This window comes from Muscardinus avellanarius (assembly GCF_963383645.1).
Source record: "Muscardinus avellanarius genome assembly, chromosome: 5".
Classification (NCBI taxonomy): domain Eukaryota; kingdom Metazoa; phylum Chordata; class Mammalia; order Rodentia; family Gliridae; genus Muscardinus; species Muscardinus avellanarius.
Genome location: NC_137790.1, coordinates 58,822,420 through 58,843,475, shown reverse-complemented (window position 1 = coordinate 58,843,475; position 21,056 = coordinate 58,822,420). Strand labels below are relative to the sequence as shown.

Here is a 21,056-nt window from a genome sequence, read left to right as displayed (position 1 = left end):
TGAAATTAATTTTTTTTTTGCAGTACCAGGGATGGAAACTAGGGGTGTCATACCTCAGAGCTACATCCCAGCCTTATTTTTTAGTCTTTTTTTATTTTTGAAACAGGGTCTCGCCTAGTTCCAAAGGGCCTCTCTAAGTAGCTGAGGCTGTCCGCGAACCACGATCCTCTGGTCTCAGCCTCTCGAATGCTCGGATTACAAGTGTGCGCCACCACTCTCGGCTATGAAATTAATTTTAATGTTAGTTAACTAAGCAACATGGAATTAGGAGGACATGTGTGCTCTGTGTCAATCTTACGTACTTTAAACACTTAATAATAAAAATAGCTCTGGAATTAAGCCAGCATTTTACCTTTTATGTGCCAAAGTTTAGCTCTATTAAGACAGGTCATTAATTAGCTTATTTTTCCTCATAGAGAATTGTGCATATTGTGCTCTTGCTTTTATAAGACGGTCCCGCTTTATCTGAATCAGCTTCCCCCCGTTTCATGTAAATAGGGCTCCCAATAAAAATATGCTTACTATTCTCTATATCTATGCCTCGTAATTCTTTTGAACCCCTGTCGCCCTTTCTAAGTGTCCTTTGCTCAGCAAACATATATTAAGCATTTACTCTGGACCAGGTACTGAAGACATAGATATTAACAAGACACAGTTCTTGCCCTCAGGAAGCTTAGAGCCAACCTCTAGCCATTCTAAGAGAGACCTTTTCCCGCATCCTAAGTTTTTCATTCTAGTGTTCTCCCACTTCAAATATGAAGATACTTTTTCAGTAAAAACAATGACTGCAGACATTCCATAGAATAATAATATGCATTGATTCATAGTTGTATAATCAGGGAAAGCTATCATAGATATTTTGAAACAAATATATATTTTGAAATGACATAGATATATTTATTTCAAAATATCTATGTCATTCTTTCTAGCAACATCTACATAAGTTTGAATAACAGTGTGCAACCACATAAGACATTTTTTTACTCAGTATATGGACAGTAATTCATGCAGACTTTTGCAAACTAAGGCAGATATTTTGATTCACTTTTGAGCTCCGTAGTCTATAGACTCATTCAAACTTAATTTGCCTTGTGACATTTTCTTTTTATAGACCAGTGTGTGACATTCTCTTTTAATTGTTGTGTATTGTTAGTGAACCCTTACATATGTTTATCTAAATCATCTGCTTCTTGAGGACAAAGATCAGAAAGAGATTTTTTGGCTGTATATCCTATGGAAGTCTGAAGATAATAGAGGCTTAATGTAATAATGAGTGAAGGTGGTTTACTGTGTCATTGATTGCTACTAATCCTTGTATATATTTTGTTAATACTTTGCTATAGGCCTTTTCTTGGGAAATGGAAAGGAGACAGAGTCTAAACCCTGTTCAGGAAAGTGAGACATTGACTGAAATTGAAACCAGCAACAGCGATCCAGATATAATCCTGGTGAGATAAGTTTTACTGATTAAATGATACCTTGAGATTTATTCACATTCATAAAGATTATAGAATCCCATAGTGCCTGAAAGTTGCTGAAACATTTAGTTGAATAACCTAATTCTCAGATGAAGGAACAGACTCAGAAAAGTTAGTTTTTATTCGCCCAAGCTACATAAACTAGAAGAGATTTAATTGGAATTTATACCTCCTGACTCATAGTCCATGATCCCTTTCTTTTTAGTTATCAGAGCCTTAACATATATGTAAATACATAAAAATTATATACATACATATAGATTTAAATCTTATATATGTGTATACATATGTACATATTTACACGTACACACACATAATTTGAGGGTCATATCAAAACCTCATGCCTAAATCTAAGCCATATGAACCTTTCTGTTCATAATTACATAGTAGACATTCACCAGAAGGTGTGATTCTAAATGGACTTAAACAGACCACTACCAAAAGACCTGAGAGAAGCTTGTTTGAAAAATATGGGCATGCTTTCCTCTCGCTTCTCTAGATACTGTGTCCTGATTCTAACCTGATGGTTGATATCAAAGGGTGATATGTCTTAGCTGTTGTGGAATTGCTTTGACTTCACTGAGCCATGTCCAAAAAGCCGTTGGTGTTTAGGAAGAACTGAACCAAAGACTGACTATATGAGGAATACTTCACGTGAAGGCACATTAAAGACATTGTTCATTATGTGATATAGTGTCATTTATAGTATAATAAAAACACTAAAAGTTTATTTAGATATTATATTTAAATATCAGAAAATTATTTTTGGCATTTTCTTTTATCAGAGTATAAATTTTATTACTCACTATAATATATATATATGTATATGTTTATTGTTTTTTATTCTGTTTTTGTTTTTGGTGGTACTGGAGTTCCTGGAAACCCTTCTACCTCTGGGCTACACTCCCAGACCTATTTTTTATATTTTATTTGGAAACAGGGTCTCCTAAGCCAGCGCGGCTAGCTTCGAACCTGCGCTTTCCTCCTGTCTCCGCCTCCCAAGCGTGGGGATTATAAGTGTGCACCACCACGCCCGGCTATAGTATATATTTTTAATCTTGACTGCCAAGAAACTTTACAGCTAAACTTTAACCTAAGTAAGTATAATTACAGCCCAGAGGGATGCTGTTTTTTGATACAATAATGGAAATAAGTTTATTTAGAAAAGGGCCTGGCTACCAGGCATGGTGGTGCATGCCTATAATACTAGTACTTGGGAAACTGAAACAGGAGGATCTCAAGTTCCAGGATAGCCTCAGTAATGTAGAAAGAGTCAGTAAGACCCTGTTTTCAAATAAAAACAAAAAAAGGGTTAAGTATGCATCTTGGAGGTAGAATTCTTCTTAGTTCAATCCCTAGTACCACAAAAGGGAGGGAGGGAGGGAGGGAAGGAGGCCTCGTTGTATACGTCTTTATATAAGATACCTCCAGATGTTATTTAGAATTATGGACTAGGTTTAATTTACACTTGAGCCAATGAGAATATATTATTTCTTCTGACAAGCTTAATTTATGTGCCCTTCACTAGAATGTCATTGTTACAAAGTACATGATAAAACTATAATGAAGTTTTTATTTTCAAAATTTGTTGTTATGGAAAAATAATTCAGACACAGCACAATCACTCCCATGTGCCCATTTCCCAACTCCAGCAATGATTGACCCCTGTCAATCTTGTTTTATCCATTTTCTTCCCTTGGCCCCATTACTCCCAGGCTTCAGATCATTTCATCTTAACAAATTGAGAAGCCAGTCAGATGTGGTGGCACACATCTTCTAATCTCAGCTCACGGGAGCCTGAGACAGGAGGATTGCAGGGTTGAGACCAGTTCCAGCAATTTAACAAGATTCTTGGCAGCCTGGCAAGACCCTGTTTCAAAAAAATCAAAGCTAAAAGAGCAGGAGGGCGGTGTAATTCAGAGGTGGAGTGCCCTTGAGTCCAACCCCCATTATAAAAAGGAAAAAAAAAATAAAGAAGAAAATTAAGAAGTCACTCGAGCCAGACCAGACACTAGAAAGGAAGAGAGACTTGTAACTTGTGTCTTGCATAATGCCGCGTCTCTTTGAAGAATAATGTGACACAGCTGTCCTGTGACCTCGGCTAGTCACCAATTGCTTGCCAAAAGGTGAATTTTCTATGTAGCTGTTGCCCCTTCAACTCTCCAACCTTTGTGCAGAGATTTGAGCAGGTTCTTTTATGAATTGGATAAGACATGTTTATTAAAATAATGTTGTCTTTTATGTAGTATTTCTCAAGTTCATGTTACTTGTGGGTATGTGTGTGAGATATGATTTGTGTCTGCCTGATCTTAGCGGGGTATCTTGTTTTCAAACTCATGACATCTAATTAGCTTGGATAAATATGCACTATCTAGATGCACATTAATTTATCTGTCTGTATTTAGAATAATTCAACTAGGAAATAATTGATTCTGCATGCTTGTTTATCTATACTTTCTTAAACTCAGAAACTGAGAAAAAAGATTCCACTTAACCCCTGTGCTCCATTCCAGTTATCTTCTCATTATAATGTGTGTGTGCGTGCGTGTTTGTGTGTGTGTGTGTGTGTGTGTGTGTGTGTTTCATTCAGACACTGTATCTGTTAAATTTTAAAAAGGAAGACATTCAGTGCTAACAGGCGCAGGAGGTTGTCACTTAAGGAAGAAAAATTAGGTACAACACAGGAACCCTTCCACCCTCTAAGAGTGGTACAGTACTGGGTATGGGATCCTGCTCCTTATTTTCAGGTATAACAGACACAGAAAATGCTACTTTTAGCATACCAAAGAAACTCCATCTCACAAGGATAATTTCACATGATCCCAACTCAAGAGACTGTGGTATGATAGCATATGGCAGTGTAGCCATTTAAAAGATAAATACTGCCTCCGTTCAGCTGAACAGAATGAATTGACCTCAGCTATCCATTCTTTCCCTTTATGTCAGCTTGCATGGTCTGGCCAATTGCTATCTGACAGTTGCTGGTGAGCTAGGTATCTGAATATTTACTAAGTTTCTAACTAAACAGCCTGCTATGTCCACCTCCCACCAAAAGAATTACAGTAATGATACTAATGCAACTATAGCATAAAGGGCTCTGGCTTGAGAGCCTTTTCCCCATACCTGCCTATGTCCCATTAACTGCATGGTTTCACATTTTCTGGAGAACATTTTGTTTGACACATTTTTTCTTTTTTCTTTTGCTCTGTTAATAATGTTGGTCTACCTTTTTTTTTTTTTTTTGGTGGTACTGGGGGTGGAACCCAGGGGCTTTTCTATCTCTGGGCTACACTCCCAGACCTTTTCTATACCTTATTTGAAAACAGGGTCTCACTGAGTTGCTGAGAGCCTCACTCAGTAGCTGAGGCTGGCTTTGAACCTGTGCGATCCTCCTGTCTCAGCCTCCCAAGCATGGGGATTATAAGTTTGCGCCACCATGCCCAGCTTTTGGGTTACCTTTTGAAAGGAAGTCTTTTTCATCGTAGGGTACTTGATTTCCCTCTCTTCCAATTTTTGGGCAATACCTTACTCTGGATTTTGTACCAACAGTTTATGACTTAAGAGAAACAATGAGTATTGATGACTTTTCAAATTTATATTTAATCTTGCCATTGATGATTATTTTGCCCATTTTATCATTCATTCTCAAATCCTCTCATTGCTATGGCTCCCTGTCACAACAGTTTGATCTGTTTCCCTAACTTCTTCCTCCTTCCTTTCTACCCAATTCTTTACAGAATACTTCTGTTAGTTTTACTCCAAAACCTGTGATCCATTGAAACTACTTTAAAAAATTATCATTTTTGCCAGGCGTGGTGGTGCACGCTTATAATCCCAGTACTTGGGAGGCTGAGACAAGATCGTGGTTCACAGCCAGCCTCAGCTACTTAGTGAGGCCCTCCACAACTTCGTGAGACCCTGTTTCAAAATAAAAAATAAAATAGGGCCGGGGGTGTAGCTTGGAGGAAGAATCCCCCTGGGTTTCATCCCCAGTACCAAAAAAAAAAAAAAAAAAAAAAAGGCCTTCTGTCTCATCTGCCCCTAGTGAGATGGATAACCTTTATTTGCTGACCATTTTTAACATCTATCTCCTTGGTCTCCACATTTGACATGCTCCTGAGTCATTCATTTGCCTTATCTCCAGTTCTTTTGGTCATAAGAAATTGTTGGTGTCACTTTCCTTGGCATTTTAAATTTTTTGATATTAATTTATGTGTGGCCTTTTAGCCAGCTCAGGCCATTCATTCCAGGAGTCCCTGCAAGGAGAGTGTTCTTGGTAAGACCTTGCACATCATTTGGAGCTGTGGAAATTTTCAACTGGGATTCAGTTAAAGCTTCAGGCATTTCTAGAGATTAAAAAACTGTCATGAAAATAATGAGGAGCCTTTTTTTTTAAATTTAAAGACATCTTAATTCTCTTCAAATGCCCTAGTTAGACTCCCAGTTGGACATTTGGAGTATTTGGTGTGAGATTGTCCATCTGCACCTCAGCAAGCCTCTTTCATGACTTTTCACAGATATTTTTCTCCTCATCATTACAGGATAACTAATGTGATTCAAATATGTTATCTCTCACCATATAGAATTGAAATGTTCTGATATTCCTCGTGTGTGTGTGTGTGTGTGTGTGTGTGTGTGTGTGTGTGTGTGTACCTGTGTATTTTAATGGAATTAGTCATTCCTTTCTATGTAACCATGATGAAACTCAGGTACTGTACTTCTTACATATATATCATCTCATGTAGCCCTCTTAATAACATGAGGGATAAGTATTCTTTTCATCCTTATTTTACAGATCAGGAAAATAAAAGTTGCTAAAGGTTGCACTGCCAGAAGTTGTTCCCCTAAAACCCCAGCTGTTCAATCTCAGCTCCCACTTCTTTAACCACTTCTCATTATGACTTTTTTTTCTTATATTCCACCTCCACAAATATTCCCTATGTCAATTCAAGCCTCTTCCACTCAGGTCAGCTGAAGGACACAAAGATGCTTTACACAGGCGTGAGGATTTCGAGGCACATGTATACCACATATTCTCACTAATATGGAAGCTTTGTGGAAGCTAAGGAAGTTACCACATAGAAGTAGAGGGTAGAATAAAGATCATTAGAAGCTAGAAAAGGAGAGGCTAGTGGGGAAGTACATAGTAGATACTAAAACACAGAGCCGGGCGTGGTGGCGCACGCTTGTAATCCCCACGCTTGGGAGGTGGAGACAGGAGGATCGCACAGGTTCAAAGCTAGCCGCCCTAACTTAAGAGACCCTGCTTCCAAATAAAAATATAAAAATAGGGCTGGGAGTCTAGCCCGGAGGTAGAAGGGCTTCCAGGAACCCCAGTACCACCAAAAAAAAAAAAAAAAAAAAGAATAAAACACAGACAGAGGGAAGAAGTTCTAAGGTTATATTGCACAATAGGGCAACAATAACCTTTGACAATTAATTATACATTTCAAAATAACTAGAAGAGAAGAGTTTGAATGTTCTCAACATATACAAATGGTAACATCTGAGAAGTTGAGAAAGCTAATTACCTTTGTTTGGTCATTACACATTGTACTCATGTATTGAATTATAATATTGTATCCTATAAATAAGTACAAATATTATATATAGACTTGAAAAACGTTTAAAAGGCCAGTCTATTTTCAATTCCTTGCCCAGGTTAGGTTAACTTTCCTGTAGGCTGTTTCTCCCCTTATCTACCCTAAATCTAACCTAAGCAATTTAAACTTCTTATATTTTCAACATCTGGTTCTTCTTTTTTTGGTCAAAATAGAGTCTCAGAACAGCCACCAGATCATCTTCCCAGAGTCTCCACTATTTTTTTCCCCCAAGATATCACTCTAGGGATATGACTGTGATCATAGCTTTACCATTAACTCCTCCCATAAGCTAGTGTCACCTTACCTTTGGCCTCCAGAAAATCCTCTCATTTCCTGTCTTTGCTGCTCACAACATATTTTATGCCCTCTGTTTTAATGAATACTTGATATTCGGAACTTTATTTTTATCTCAAGCATTTGCAAACTCGTGTAAAGTTCAAGTTTCCCAAATGGGAAGGAAGTAGAAGTCATTGCACAGCATATCTTATCAGCAGGCCTACCTTTGTCAGGGGGAATCAGGATCTAGTAAATATTGCTATAGTTCTCCTGTTACTAGAGAAGTGCCCTGTACAACCCTGTTGTCATCAAAGGGTTTCCTAAGTTCAATGAAAAGCTCCTGTGCACTGCCTTGTGATAAATTGGCTGTTCAACTCAACTTCATGGAAGGAGTAGACATCTGAGCTCCATATCACCCTAGAACTGGGGCTGCATCTCGTGTCCCAGCCCTCACAAGTGGTGCAGTCTCATCCACTGTTACCACACGACACTTCATAGAAGCCATAGAAATGAAGATGAAGCAGTGGGACTAGAGCACCCCGTGGACTAAGCAGCCCACTCAACTTGTGTCACAAGATGAGCGATAAGAAGCAACTCTAGAGACTAAACATCCTGGAGGGTTTGTTCTGAAAGTCAGCTGGGAAAAATGATACTGCCGGACCACAACAGATGATTGAAAAGCAAAGGATAAATCTAAAGAAACTCAGTTTGAGGAAATCCAGAGTTGAGAGGTTGAGTAGGAATAATATGAAAAGACTCAATTCAGAGTGGTGAAGTTACTAACTTTATTACACATGTGCATGTTTTAATTCACCTTGGTGAGATGTATATTGCAAAATGACATTGTATACGTATTTTGATGCTAATATGAAGCAGTGTTTACCTTTTCCTCAGATAATTATACTTTATGATTTTTATAACCTATGGTAATAATATTTCAGTTACTATTATGAATGTAAGAAGCAAACTCAGATTGCTAAATCATGAAAGAATATTTATGGAACCAGGCACAGTGGGAAATGCTTGAAATCTTAGTGTTTGGGAGGCTGAAACAGGAGGATTGCAGGTTTAAGTCCAGCCTCAGAAACTTAGCATGACTTTCACCAGTTTGTTAAGACCTTGTTTCAAATTAAAAAAATAAAGGGCTACAGGTGTAGCTCAGAGGTAGAATGCTCCTGGATTTAATCCTCAGTAACTCCCCCCACCCACAAAAAAAAGAAAAAAAAGAATATCTATGGTGTGGTTATATATTGTAATATTAGGCCTGCCTATTTAATAACAGAAATAATACCACCTTTGTGATTGAACTAATTCTTTTGTCCTCTGTAGCCATTTTTTAAAATTCTTGCATCTAGCCTTGAGAGAAGAGTGGCAGATTTATTTTCCTAATCTGTAGACATTTTAGATGGCCAGATCACCCCTGCCATAAGTATTTTAAGAGTTTGGCAATTAAAAAAAGAGTTTGGATGGTATTTATGGTGAAAGATGTAATTGATAGTGCCTAAAACAGTGTGTAGCACTTTCTGGGGCTCAAGAAAAAAGATTCGTGAATAAAGGAGGGAGTGGATGGAACCATCTCTCTGTCTCGGAACTGAACTAAGTCTTTTATGAGTTGCACCTGGCTGGCCCTTTGGGGCACCCTCAGAAGAGGTCGTTTCAGCTCAGAGTAGACATCAACACTGTCTGGATCCCTGAATTACTAACAGGGATACCACAGCATGCCATAAAAATTGGAAAATGTCTGGAAGAGCAGATGAGACACTGATGTCTAGGTTTATGCTTTTTAGTGGACAAAAACTAAACCAAAAACAACTAAAAAAGCAACTACAGGTATCCCATTGGGGCATCCATGTTACATGACAGTGGGAGTGAAAAGGTGTCTAAGTCACGCAAAGGCAGGTAAAGAAGAATAGCAGATTACCTGCATAGTGAATCCTGAAAGCAGCCACAGTCAGCTTAAATACACCTTATTTTCTGACTCCTAGAAAATTTTCCATAGGAATCTGCATCATAATAACTTGCACTGGATATCGCAATAACATGATTTTGGAGTGTAGAAGTTGCTTTCATTGCAAAAGAAGACCATTTCTCCACCAACTTCCCTGGTTGATGATGCTACTGCTGTCTTGTCATAAACCTGTTGTGATCGTTGCTAATGGTACCATTTGTTTCATGCGATTCCTTTTACAACATACAAGCAGAGCTACCCCAAGAGATTTGGAGGAAAACGTATCCGTTTTCAGTCCCCACAGCATCATTCATCAACTCTCCAACAGACTTAACAGGCAGCCACAAGAACAAATATGTGGAACAGTCTCGAATGGGAAAGAGCTTCTCCTGAGCCACTTGTAATGAGTCTAATATGCAAGGCCAATGTGTGAGGTGGAAGGAGCTATGAGCCAATTAATCATGACAAATTTATTGGACAATACTATGTTAGAGATTTTGAAGGACAATGAAAAGTTAAGGTTCCTTGCTGTGAAAGAAAAGGAAAATTGGAAGACAGTTTTACAAAACCTCCAGTGGCATTGTTATGAAAAGGAGATAGTCTGCACTCTGACACACTGACCCAGTTTCAAAATCAGACCTACATGCTGTTTGCCAGTTATATTAGGCTTTGATTGCTTGTGTTTTTTTAAATACCTGCAATGAGAATAAGAATAGTCTTAAAACTGTGATGAGAATTAAAGGCTGACTTACTTGTGATAGAATGAATTCTTTGTATAATGAGAAATATTTTTTAAAGCCACTTCTATAATTCGAAAGAAGGCAAATTCAGCATTTAGTTGGGTGATCCAGGAGAATGAAAACCAAGAAAGTAAAATAGCCTTGTGGAGGAAGGGGAAGATCTAAAGAGTGACCTTTTATAGGGATCGAAGGCGTAATTGAGTAATTCAAGAGAAAAATGTTGTGTGACTTACCGTTAATAGTTGTTCAGAAAAAGGAAGAAATCAGTATTTCCTGGAATAATAAAAGAGGTGTTTTGAAATAGTAGGAATTATTATTTGTCTTAAAAATAAATAAAACTTTTAGAAAGAGAACCTTTGCATCGGGCAACAAACTCTTGTTAAAGCAAGAATTCTGAAGACAACCTTTTGGTTATAACAGAGGAAGTTTATAGGCAATATTAAAATTATGCTTAGCCAGGCATGGTGGCAAATACTTGTAATCCCAGCACTTGGGAGGCTGAAACAGGAGGATCACACAGGTTCAAAGCCAGCCTCAGCTATTAAGGCTCTCAGCAACTCAGTGAGTCCCTGTTTCTAAATAAAGTATAAAATAGGTCTGGGAGTATAGCCTGGAGGTAGCAAAGCCCCTGGGTTCCACCCCCAGTACTACACACACACACACACACACACACACACACACACACACACACACACATTATGTTTAGATAACTCAGAGTCACATTGAAAAAGGCTTTGAAAGACACATAAAGAGTTTGTGCTTGAGACAGTAAATAGGCAGGACCTGAAGGAAGTTTCTGAGTGAGAAGAAAGATCTAACCATAAAGATTTTTTTTTTAAAAATCAGGTTTTGTAATTGCTTAGACTGGAAAGATAAGAAACTAAAGAAAATTACAACAATAAAAAACACAGGAATAATTCGGCTGCCTGTGTATAAAAAAAAATCCAGGAAAACAAGAAAAATTGGGGAGATAGTTGTCCAATATGGTAAAGAATATAGAAGACAAAATAAAGCAAGCCTGGCGTGGTGTTGCATGCTTGTAATCCCAGCATTTGAGAGGCTGAGACAGGAGGATCATGGTTTGTGGCCAGCCTCAGCTACTTAGTGAGGCCCTGTGCAACTCAGTGAGACCCTGTTTCAAAATAAAGAATAATAAATTGGCAAGGTATAGCTCGGAGGTCAAATGCCTCTGGCTTCCATCCCCAGACCTGCAAAAATAAATAAATAAATAAAGTAAAGTAAAATAAAACAATCAAAGCAGTGTTTAGATGACAACCTGGAAAATAATAGAAAATAAGAGGAGTGACCCGGAGGGTCCCACTAAGTGAACAAAGATTTCAAATGTGAAGTTTCAACAAGATCTTCAAGTAGAAGAATCATGAGATCAGTTGGAAATAACTGGAGTGGAGGTAAAAATTTAGGTTGGGTGCTGCTGATGAAGCTGTTATTTACATAAAGTTTGAAAGCCTAACCTCCTGAAATTTTATTTATTTTTTTTTCCCTCCTGAAATTTTAACAAGTTTGTTGAGGAGATGAAAGTGAACAGGAAAAAATATAATTAAACTACTCAGGAAGAGTTTAGACATAGTTGTCTGTAGAAATCAAGAGAGGAAAGAGTTGGAGAGATTTATTCATTTTTCTTTAATTCAATCAGTGGCACCACCATTTGGTTATTTGGGAATTGTCCTGAATTTATTTCCTTTATAAATGAACTCAATCCACAATGAGTCTCACTGAATCAGCCTTTATAAGTAGAACCTCTTCTGCTTCTCCTCTTCTCTCTTCTCCTCTCCTCTTCTCTCCTTATCAACATATTTTTAACCAGAGCAACAGCATAGCTCTATAAATAATCTTACTGTCTCTCTTGGTTTAAAACTCACCAACTAAAATTGTGAGTATTCCATCTGAAGTATAAGTCCTATTATGCCATCTTTCTGCTCTGCATCCTCCAATGGCTTCTTTTAATAAAACAAAATTTGTCTTCTTTTGATGTGGCACTCAGGCCTCTAGATGAGCTGACCTGGCATCTTTGGAGATCTCAACTCCATTATTCTCCCTTTCTTCCTTCACTGTAGCCATGAGGACTTTCCTTCGCTTCCAACACCATAATAGATATTCCATAAATGTAGCAACAACTAAGTTCTATAATGAAAAATGAGACGACAGTAATGTAAGTTGGAACCTTTTCCTTTGTAGTTTCTACTCCCTGGGCTCAACTACCTATGGCATCCCCACAACCACTATCAACAACATACATCTTTTCACAACTTCCTTTTTTACTTTGATTCTCTGCGCTTTCAGTTTACTGTCACAGAAATTAGGGATCCAGCAAGGGAATGAAAACCAGACAATACGCCATACACTCATGGGGCTTCTACGTTAGTGGGGGGTCAGGTAGTAGACAAAGTGAGTAAGTAGAGCATTCGTATGCTAGACGATGGCAAGTGATAAGGAGAAAAATGAAGCCAGGAAGGGAATAGGAAGTGTATGTGTCTGATATGGTGAACATGCATTGTAATTTTAGGCAGACTGGCCAATGGTGACACCGAGGAGATGCTTGAGGAAAGACTAGCAAAAGGATGAGAGAATAAACAAGTCTGTAGCACACAAGCCAAAGACTTTGACAGAGGATGATGGCCGGCATGTTGGGGGGAAAAGAGGAGTTGGGGAGTGAGAAAAGAGCAAAGGGGCTGATTATGTAGGAACCTATGGTATTAGGAGATGGCCTTACCTTGTTATTTTTCTTCACAGAATTTACATCGCCTGATATACTATATATTTATCTTCTTCTTTGTTTAATATCTTTTTCCTTCACTAGAAAATAAACTTCATAAAGACTGGATTTTGAATTTTTCTCTGCAGTAGTTTTTAGGAATTCAATTTTGTTGAATAATTTAATGTAGTAGAAAGGTCCAAAACATAATGCTAACTGTGGAAGAGTGAAAACAGAGAAGAACTGTTGAATTGAGCAAAAAAAAAGGCACTTACTGATGTGGTGGTAGTTTTTATGAGTCTTTGATGATAATATATGTACTTGGGAGGGAGGTAGAAGGGCAAAGGAGTAGAAAGGAAAGAAACAGGTAAAGTGATATTATCCAGTTCTTACATTTCCTTAAAACACAGCTGTCAGAAGCATGTTCTTTTTCCCTTTTCTCTAACTTGTTTATTCCTTATTTATCTTCCTAAGTAGGTACTTTACAAAATAGAGCCTATGGTATTCTGCTGATCCATCCATTACATCCCTTAGAGAACTGACAAATCCCACCCTGCTCATTGTTAACATAATTGTAATTAAGGAGTCTTAAATCTCATGTTAAGACTTAACTATAATCTCATTTACTGTGTGGGAGGTGTTATCCATTTTATAATTTAGGAAAAACATATTAGGAAAGAGATCTCTGTAAACTGTAGAGTATGAACCACATTTAAGCCTAAGTGAAGAACATTTCTATAACGAAATGAATTAATGTGTGAAAGAGCTTTGTAAGTAAAATAGAAATATACAGATACCACCTTCAAAGAACTGCTGCATGCCCTGTCTCACCTTGAAAATATTCAGACTCTCAAAGATACAACTACACTGTAACAGAAGGCAACATCTTATGAAATCAGATGTGTACAACATGATATTTAAAAGAAAATACTGTATACAGTGAATTTATCAAAATGCTTTAAACATTTCTGTATTTTCAATATAAGAAATAATGAAAGTATAGAAAAGTAAAAGAAAACAAGTCGCTCCACAGAGATAGTAAATCTTTATACACATAACATCTTTCCTGTCGTTGTCATATAACATCCAAATGGAAATAGCCCCGACAAGACAGAGCTCAAAGCAGAGAACTAAACAACAAAATGCAAAAATAATTAATTTCATGAAGCTGTGTTAATAACACTAACAACAAATGTCCTCTACTGGGAGTGGCTATGTTTTTGCTAATCTTGGCTACTTCTGTCTTGTTCAGTTTCATCAAAAGAAAAAGCTATCAGAGAAAAATTATAACACATAGTGAGTAAGATCATCATGGATTATAACAAAATGATTATAACTAAAGGCACTCAGTATTTGTTTTCATTCACTTACCTTGTGGTGGTTGTTAATTGCTGTGGAAAATAGCCTATTCAGCTTATAAACTGCTCAATAAATATTTAGGCCAAAGTTGGAGACACATTATGTAGATTTTCCTTATGCATCAACTCACCAGGAGAAAACTAAAGTTTAATGTTACATTGGAAATAAGTAAGCCATTCATTTTAAAGCCACTTTCAAGATTTTTGCAAAACAAACCTTTATAAAATGTACATTTTGATTGCTTTCTAGAATATGCACTTATTTATACTATAAGTATAAAAAGTATTTTAAAATGGATAATAGTAGCTTGCAAGCAGTTTTGTTTATTTTCCTGTACCTGCAAGGCTTCTCCGTGTCCCTCCCCCTCTCCCTCCCCCTCTCCCTCTCCCTCCCCCTCCCCCTCCCCCTCTCCCTCTCCCTCTCTCTCCCTCTCCCTCTCCCTCTCCCTCTCTCTCTCCCTCTCCCTCTCCCTCTCTCTCTCCCTCTCCTCTCCTCTCCCTCTCCCTCTCCCTCCCTCTCCCTCTCCCTCTCTCTCTTTTGGGTGGAATAGAAAGTGGAAGTGATAGACAGTGACACAGTTATGTTGTTGCGAGGCTACATGTAACCTCCCTCAGCACTCTAGAAACTTCTCTGTTTCAAGTATGTGCACAAGTATGCCTTTGCTTCCTGGGAGGGGAAGAAAAAGTAGGTCGACCTGCCCTCCATACCATGTTTGTTAAATCAGGTTAGAAGGAGCATGAAAGGAGAAGGATACATACACAATAAATAGGTTTTGAAAAACTGACCACTCCATATCTTATGCCAGGTAACAGAGATGCCAGCCTGTGTTCACAGACTTCAGACCGAGGAGCAGATGGGAGCCTTTGCCTCACCCCTGCTTTATTCACTTTTTGATTTTAACTTTGTGTGTGTGGGGGGGGGGGTCTGGGGATGGAACCCAGGGGCATTCGACCTCCGAGCTACACCCCCTGCCTTATTTTTTATTCTTTATTTTGAAACCGGGTCTCACCAAGTTGCAGAGGGCCTCACTAAGTAGCTGAGGCTGTCCTTGAACTGCGATCCTCCGGACTCAGCCTCCAGAATGCTGGGATTACAAGCGTGCGCCACCACGCCTGGCTTAATTTTAAGGTTTGTTGGTATATTATAACCACACATAATAATGATATTCATAGTTATACATCCATATTTGCACATAACATTTGCTCTGTTCTTTCCATGTTCTTCCCCTTTTCATTTCTTTTTTTTTTTTTAACTCCTACTTTCGCTAACGTCTCATAGATTTACAAAATACATAAACAGGGCTTTCTGGATATTTCCCCCTGAAAAACATACTCATTTCCTTTCCTCTCCTTTCCTCTCCTCTCCTCTCCCCTCCCCTGCCCTCCTCCCCACCCTTCCCCTTCCCTCCATTTCCTACTTTTTCTTCCTTCCCTTCCTCTCCCTCATTTAAAGAACTATATTCTGAAAATATGGGTTTTTTTTGGGTTTTTTTTTTGGTGATACTGGGGTTCCTGGAAGCCCTTCTACCTCCAGCTACACTCCCACGGGCTACACTCCCAGACCTATTTTTATACTTTTTTATGTGGAAACAGGGTCTCTTAAGCCAGCACAGCTGGCTTCGAATCTGCGCGATCTGATCCTCCTGTCTCCGCCTCCCAAGTGCGGGGATTACAAGCGTGCGCCACCACGCCTGGCTGAAAATATGTTTTATATGAACCAAAATAATGGCAGATGTGACTTATGTCACCCAGAACCATTATCCCTCCATCTGCCACACCCCCTCACCAGCTCTGCTCCCACCATCACACAAGCAGTGACCCCAGACCACAATGCTCTGGCTCCTGCAGTCAACACAGGGAGGCTCCGAAGATGCTTTAATGCAGCCACCCTGAGGTGCTGTCCAGAGATGAGCCGGCCCTTCCCCCAACATTCCAGGTGCACTCCCCATTCCCGTCCTCACATACTCATCCGTCATGCTCTGAGGCCTCTGACTCCAGACCCAGTCTCCCCAAAGTTTTCCTTTCACTGGTACTAAGCTCCTGTCCTATTTCTGCTTATAGCATTACAGGGTGTAAAGAGCCTCCTCAAAACAGCAGAGGCTTAATGACAGCTCCTGGTGAGTCAAATACTTGACTCACTTGTTGAAGACATTGCTGTAATCAATGCAAGACATCACTTTAAAAATATTCCTACATAGCCAGGTGTGGTGGCACACACTTGTAATCCCAGCAAAGACCAGAGGATGACGATTTGTGGCCAGCCTCAGCTACTTAGGGAGGCCCTTTGTAAGTCAATGAGACCCTGTTTTGAATATAAAAAGACTAAAAAATAGGGCTGGGAGTATAGCTCTGAGGAGGCTGCTTCCATCCCCAGTACCTCAAAAAAAGCCCTTGACTTCTGAGATGGGATATCTGAAGTATCACTATCATCTCTCTAACGTGTAAGGACGGGAGGAAGGGGAGAGGATAGGATCCGAGAGGAACAAACCAAGTGCTGTGTGTACCTAGAGTGGATCACTTTGAACCTCGCTGCCGTGTGTAGTTGCCATGCAGCAACAAAAGTGTGTTAAAAACCTATCAGTATTGGTAGATATAAAAATCCTTCTAAGCAAATGATAAGAGCAAACATGACACCGATAATGCCTTCATCCTTGAGATGCAGCCCAATATTGTTTCCTGGAGCATGTGTCATTCTTTCCCTTCAAAACGTTTGCATAATTTTACTGCTGGTGGAGTTCTGATCTCTTTTCTCTGACATGGGTACTGATCTTTCAGTTGTTTTCTCAACCCTATAATGTGTTCTATGTTTTATACAGCTTGTTTGTTTACTCATTTATTTTGGTCCTGGGGATTGAATCCAGGGCCACTCTACCTTTGAGCTTTATCCCCAATCATTTTGTTATTATTTTTTTTAATTTTGAAACAGAGTCCCACTAGGTTGATGTGAGTCTCACTACTTGCTGAGGCTGCCCTCCAACCTGCTATCCTCCTAGCTCGGTCTCCCAAGTACTGGAATTACAAGTGTGTACCTTCATGTCCAGTTATAGAGTTCTGAATAAAGAATTTATCTTTCAGGTTGTGGACAAGAGTGATCCTGATATTTTATTGAAACAAGAAGAAAAGGACGTCCCTCCCATAAGCAAAGGTAAAATGCCTTCATTTTACATAGATAATAATGTTTGAACCTTTATCAAATATAGCATTTTTAATAAGCCGTTTTCAATGCATGATGGCCCAAGATATAATTCAAAAGTTTGTCAGCAGTTTAGATTTTAAAAAATTAAATTTATCCAGGTGTGGTGGTGCACACTTGTAATCCCACTACTCAGGAGGCTGAGACAGGAAGATTTCAAGTTTGCAGCAGCCTCAATTACTTAGCGAGGCCCTCCACAACTAAGTAAGACTATGTTTCAAAATAAAGAATAAGAAATAGGACTTGGAGGTAGAGTTCCCTGGGTTCCATCCCTAGGATAAAATAACTAAATTTGTTGTTCCTAAGTGGAAGGAGATATAGAGAAAGCTGCTAACTCCACCTGTTTTGAAGGATTAGATATTTCCTGGCTGACAACACTGTTTCCAAAATTGCCACACTTCTTGGAACTTCCACAGACTTGTCCCACACTACACAGTGAATTCGATTGAGAACTTTGCTGAAAAGTGATATCAGGTCTATAATTTTCAGAATCTGCTTGGAAAATTATTGGAATTTCCTATTTCATTCTTGTAGTCTCTTCCCTGCTTCTCATGATTTTCCTGAGATTCCTTAAAGGGTATTTCAACAAATGTATTTCTTAGCCTTTTCATATCCATGGGATAGAATCTGTTTCAGGTAAGACTTGAACTTGTTTCAAGCACAAGAATGCCATCTTTTAATAATCAAGCCAACAATCATCTCCTGGTGAAAGAAACAGGAACAAATCAGACTCAGAATGTTTTAGTTTCTTAGTGTCCATCTATCCTTGCTACTGTAATTCTTTTATTAATAATAATTATGTCATTCTCTGTTTTATTTTAATATTGTATCACTGGGCTCAAGCAACACATGCAGCACTTTTATTGACACTGACTTTTTGTGCAGTATATTGTAAAATCCTTCTTAGTCTCCTTAGTGAGTCTCAGCTTGTTTGGCTTCATCCTTCCCAGTCCTCTTTTGAATCGATCCATGCCATCATTTTCTGTTCACTTTTGGTGGTGAGTTCTCCCTTCCTGAATATTTTGTTGCTTAGGTAACCTAATCCGCTATTCATTCACAAATTTATGTTTGAACTCTTCACTGAGATCCCTAAGAAATCACATGTTTTCATCTTAATTATGATAATTTGTAATTCTGTAATCAGGATTTCTTTTGTTTAACAATCTCTTAATTTTAAAGTCAATCTCTTTTAAAGCCAATCTCTTAAACTATAACTGTGCCTTCAAACGTAGTCCTATTGTAGTTAAAGATTATAATGGAAAATTGTTAATATAATTTGATCCTGAAATTAATTCCAAATTCTCATCCTGGGTTTGGCAGGGAAAAAAGTTGTGAAATACTTTCAAATGATTGCAATTACAAATTAGTTACCTATTGAATTAAAGAAAAAACCTTAACTTTGTATGTAAGCCAGTGAGTAAAGCTAATTGTACCTACTGTGTTCCTGGAAAACCTCTGTTTACCTGTTCCCTTTTGATTTATTTAAAGGACCTTTGCAAGGATCTTTATCAGCCACCATTCTGATAGGGGGCTAATATCCAGAGTATACAAAGAGCTCAAAAGGCTCTACACCAACAAAACAAACAACCCAATCAAGAAATGGGCAAATGAACTAAATAGACACTTCACAAAAGAAGAGATACAAAGGGCTAATAGATACATGAAAAGATGTTCTTCATCACTGGCCATCAGGGAGATGCAAATCAAAACTACACTGAGATTTCATCTAACCCCAGTGAGAGTAGCAAGCATAAAGAAATCAAACAACAACAAATGCTGGCGAGGATGTGGGGAAAGAGGAACTCTTTTACACTGTTGGTGGGAGTGCAAACTAGTTCAGCCACTATGGAGATCTGTGTGGAGATTCCTAAGAAAGGTGGGAATAGATCCACCATATGATCCAGCTATACCACTCCTGGGTATCTTTCCAAAAGGGTTGAATTCAGAGAAATACAGCAACATATGCATACCTATGTTCATAGCAGCACAATTTGTAATAGCCAAAATATGGATCCAACCCAGATCACCATCAACAGATGAATGGATAGCAAAACTGTGGGAAATACACACAATGGAATTCTATTCAGCCATAAAGAAGAACAAAATTATATCATTTGCAAGAAGATGGAAAGCCCTGGAAAGCATCATGTTAAGTGAGATCAGCCAAGCACAGAAGGAGAAGATACACATGTTTCCTCTAATATGCCCAAACTAGAAAACACAAAGGATACCAGTAGGACCCCAGATATTAGAGGGGAAATACTAGCTAAGTTTTAATGGAAAGATAGGAGAGGAGAAAGGCCGATCTTGATTAAGGAGCATCTTCACCTGAACATATGTAAAATTATGAATAAGACATGGTTAACCTGGCCAACCATTGGTGGGGGGGGAGAGAAAACGGGGGCGGGGGGGAGAGGGCACCAAATATAGTGTAAATGTATACTATTTATGTTCAATAAAAAAATTGTTAAAAAAATATTAAAATGTTTACAAATAAAAAATCATTTAGTATAAAAAAAAAAATAAAGGACCTTTGCAGATCCTCAGACATTCACCCACCATCCAAAGCTTCTTTGTTGCAGTCCTGGTTTACTTGGACTTCTATAGCTCTAGACTTGTTGACAGAGGCTTACTTAGCAGGACAAGATTCCTGGGCAGGTATAACAAAGAATTGTTGAGCTAGGTGGAAAAAGCAATACTGACTTATTGCTTATACTGTCACCAAGACACATTTAACCAATTCAAGCAGAATTTAGGATTTCTACTTATTATAGACGCAAATCAAATTATTCAACATATGTATTATAATTCTGAAGTTTCCTGAATGAGAACACCCACTAGATGACTCTAGATTTCTTTTGATTTAAAGTTTAGTTCTCTACTGAAGATATATTTTTCAATGGAATCTGTCAGGATATCTTTGAACCTGTACCCAAAATGAGAGAGAATGCAATATTAGAAGAAAGATAGGAGTTTGTTTTGGCAGAAGTTGGGAAGACTAGGGAATCTTAGTAGTCCTGATCAGTCATCCATACACTTATAACAAACACCAATAAAAATGACCCAATACAGTTACAGAGGCTCTTGGCTTATTACATATACTATATATATTTCATTAAAATTATTATAAATTTCCTTAAGATTAAATGGGTCATAGGAGGAACTCTAGATGAAAAAGGAAATCCTATAGAGGAGCAAACAAGACAACCTAAATGAGGGGATGGGAGGAAGAAGGAAATTCTCTAAAGCACACAATGTAAACATATCAAAGTCAACCACTAAGCCAAGCATGGGAAGGAGGGATGGGGAGGGAATGGGGTGGGAATTGGGTAGGGGCTAAATCAGTGATGTGTACATGTATGTCCACACAAGTGTTTTACCCCATTATGATGTATGAATATAATGCACCAACAAAATTTTTAAAAAATTGGTACAATTTACAAATGGATGTTTGATTAGAAATCCAAATTATATAAAGGTAGTTAACGAACAGCCAGTATTATTTTTGGTTCAGTTTTGTGTGGTTCTCAAAATTTTACTCTTTTTCTTTTTGAAGAAAAACAAGAGCCATGCAATGATACTCCAGCAGTAAAAAGAAAATCTTCATTTTCTAACCAGAAAAGGTGAGTATACTATAATTATACAGAATCCAAGTGAGCGCAATTACACTGTTGAAAAGTAATTATCACTGTTTAAATACAAGGGGAAGGAAAATAATAGCAACAAAGGCAATTAAGAGTGAAGCCA

The 21,056-nt window shown here is 38.2% G+C and overlaps 1 protein-coding gene across 1 annotated transcript in view; it reads left to right on the top strand.

Moving 5' to 3' along the window:
• MORC1 (MORC family CW-type zinc finger 1) overlaps positions 1-21,056 on the top strand; it is a gene marked incomplete at both ends in the record, with an annotated part of 181,031 nt that overhangs the window by 132,165 nt on the left and 27,810 nt on the right. Inside the window, 3 exons of the mRNA XM_080696508.1 lie at positions 1,344-1,448; positions 17,192-17,261; positions 20,866-20,932. Of these exons, the coding sequence (XP_080552634.1) occupies positions 1,344-1,448; positions 17,192-17,261; positions 20,866-20,932 (242 nt within the window). The remainder of the gene's footprint in view (positions 1-1,343; positions 1,449-17,191; positions 17,262-20,865; positions 20,933-21,056) is intronic.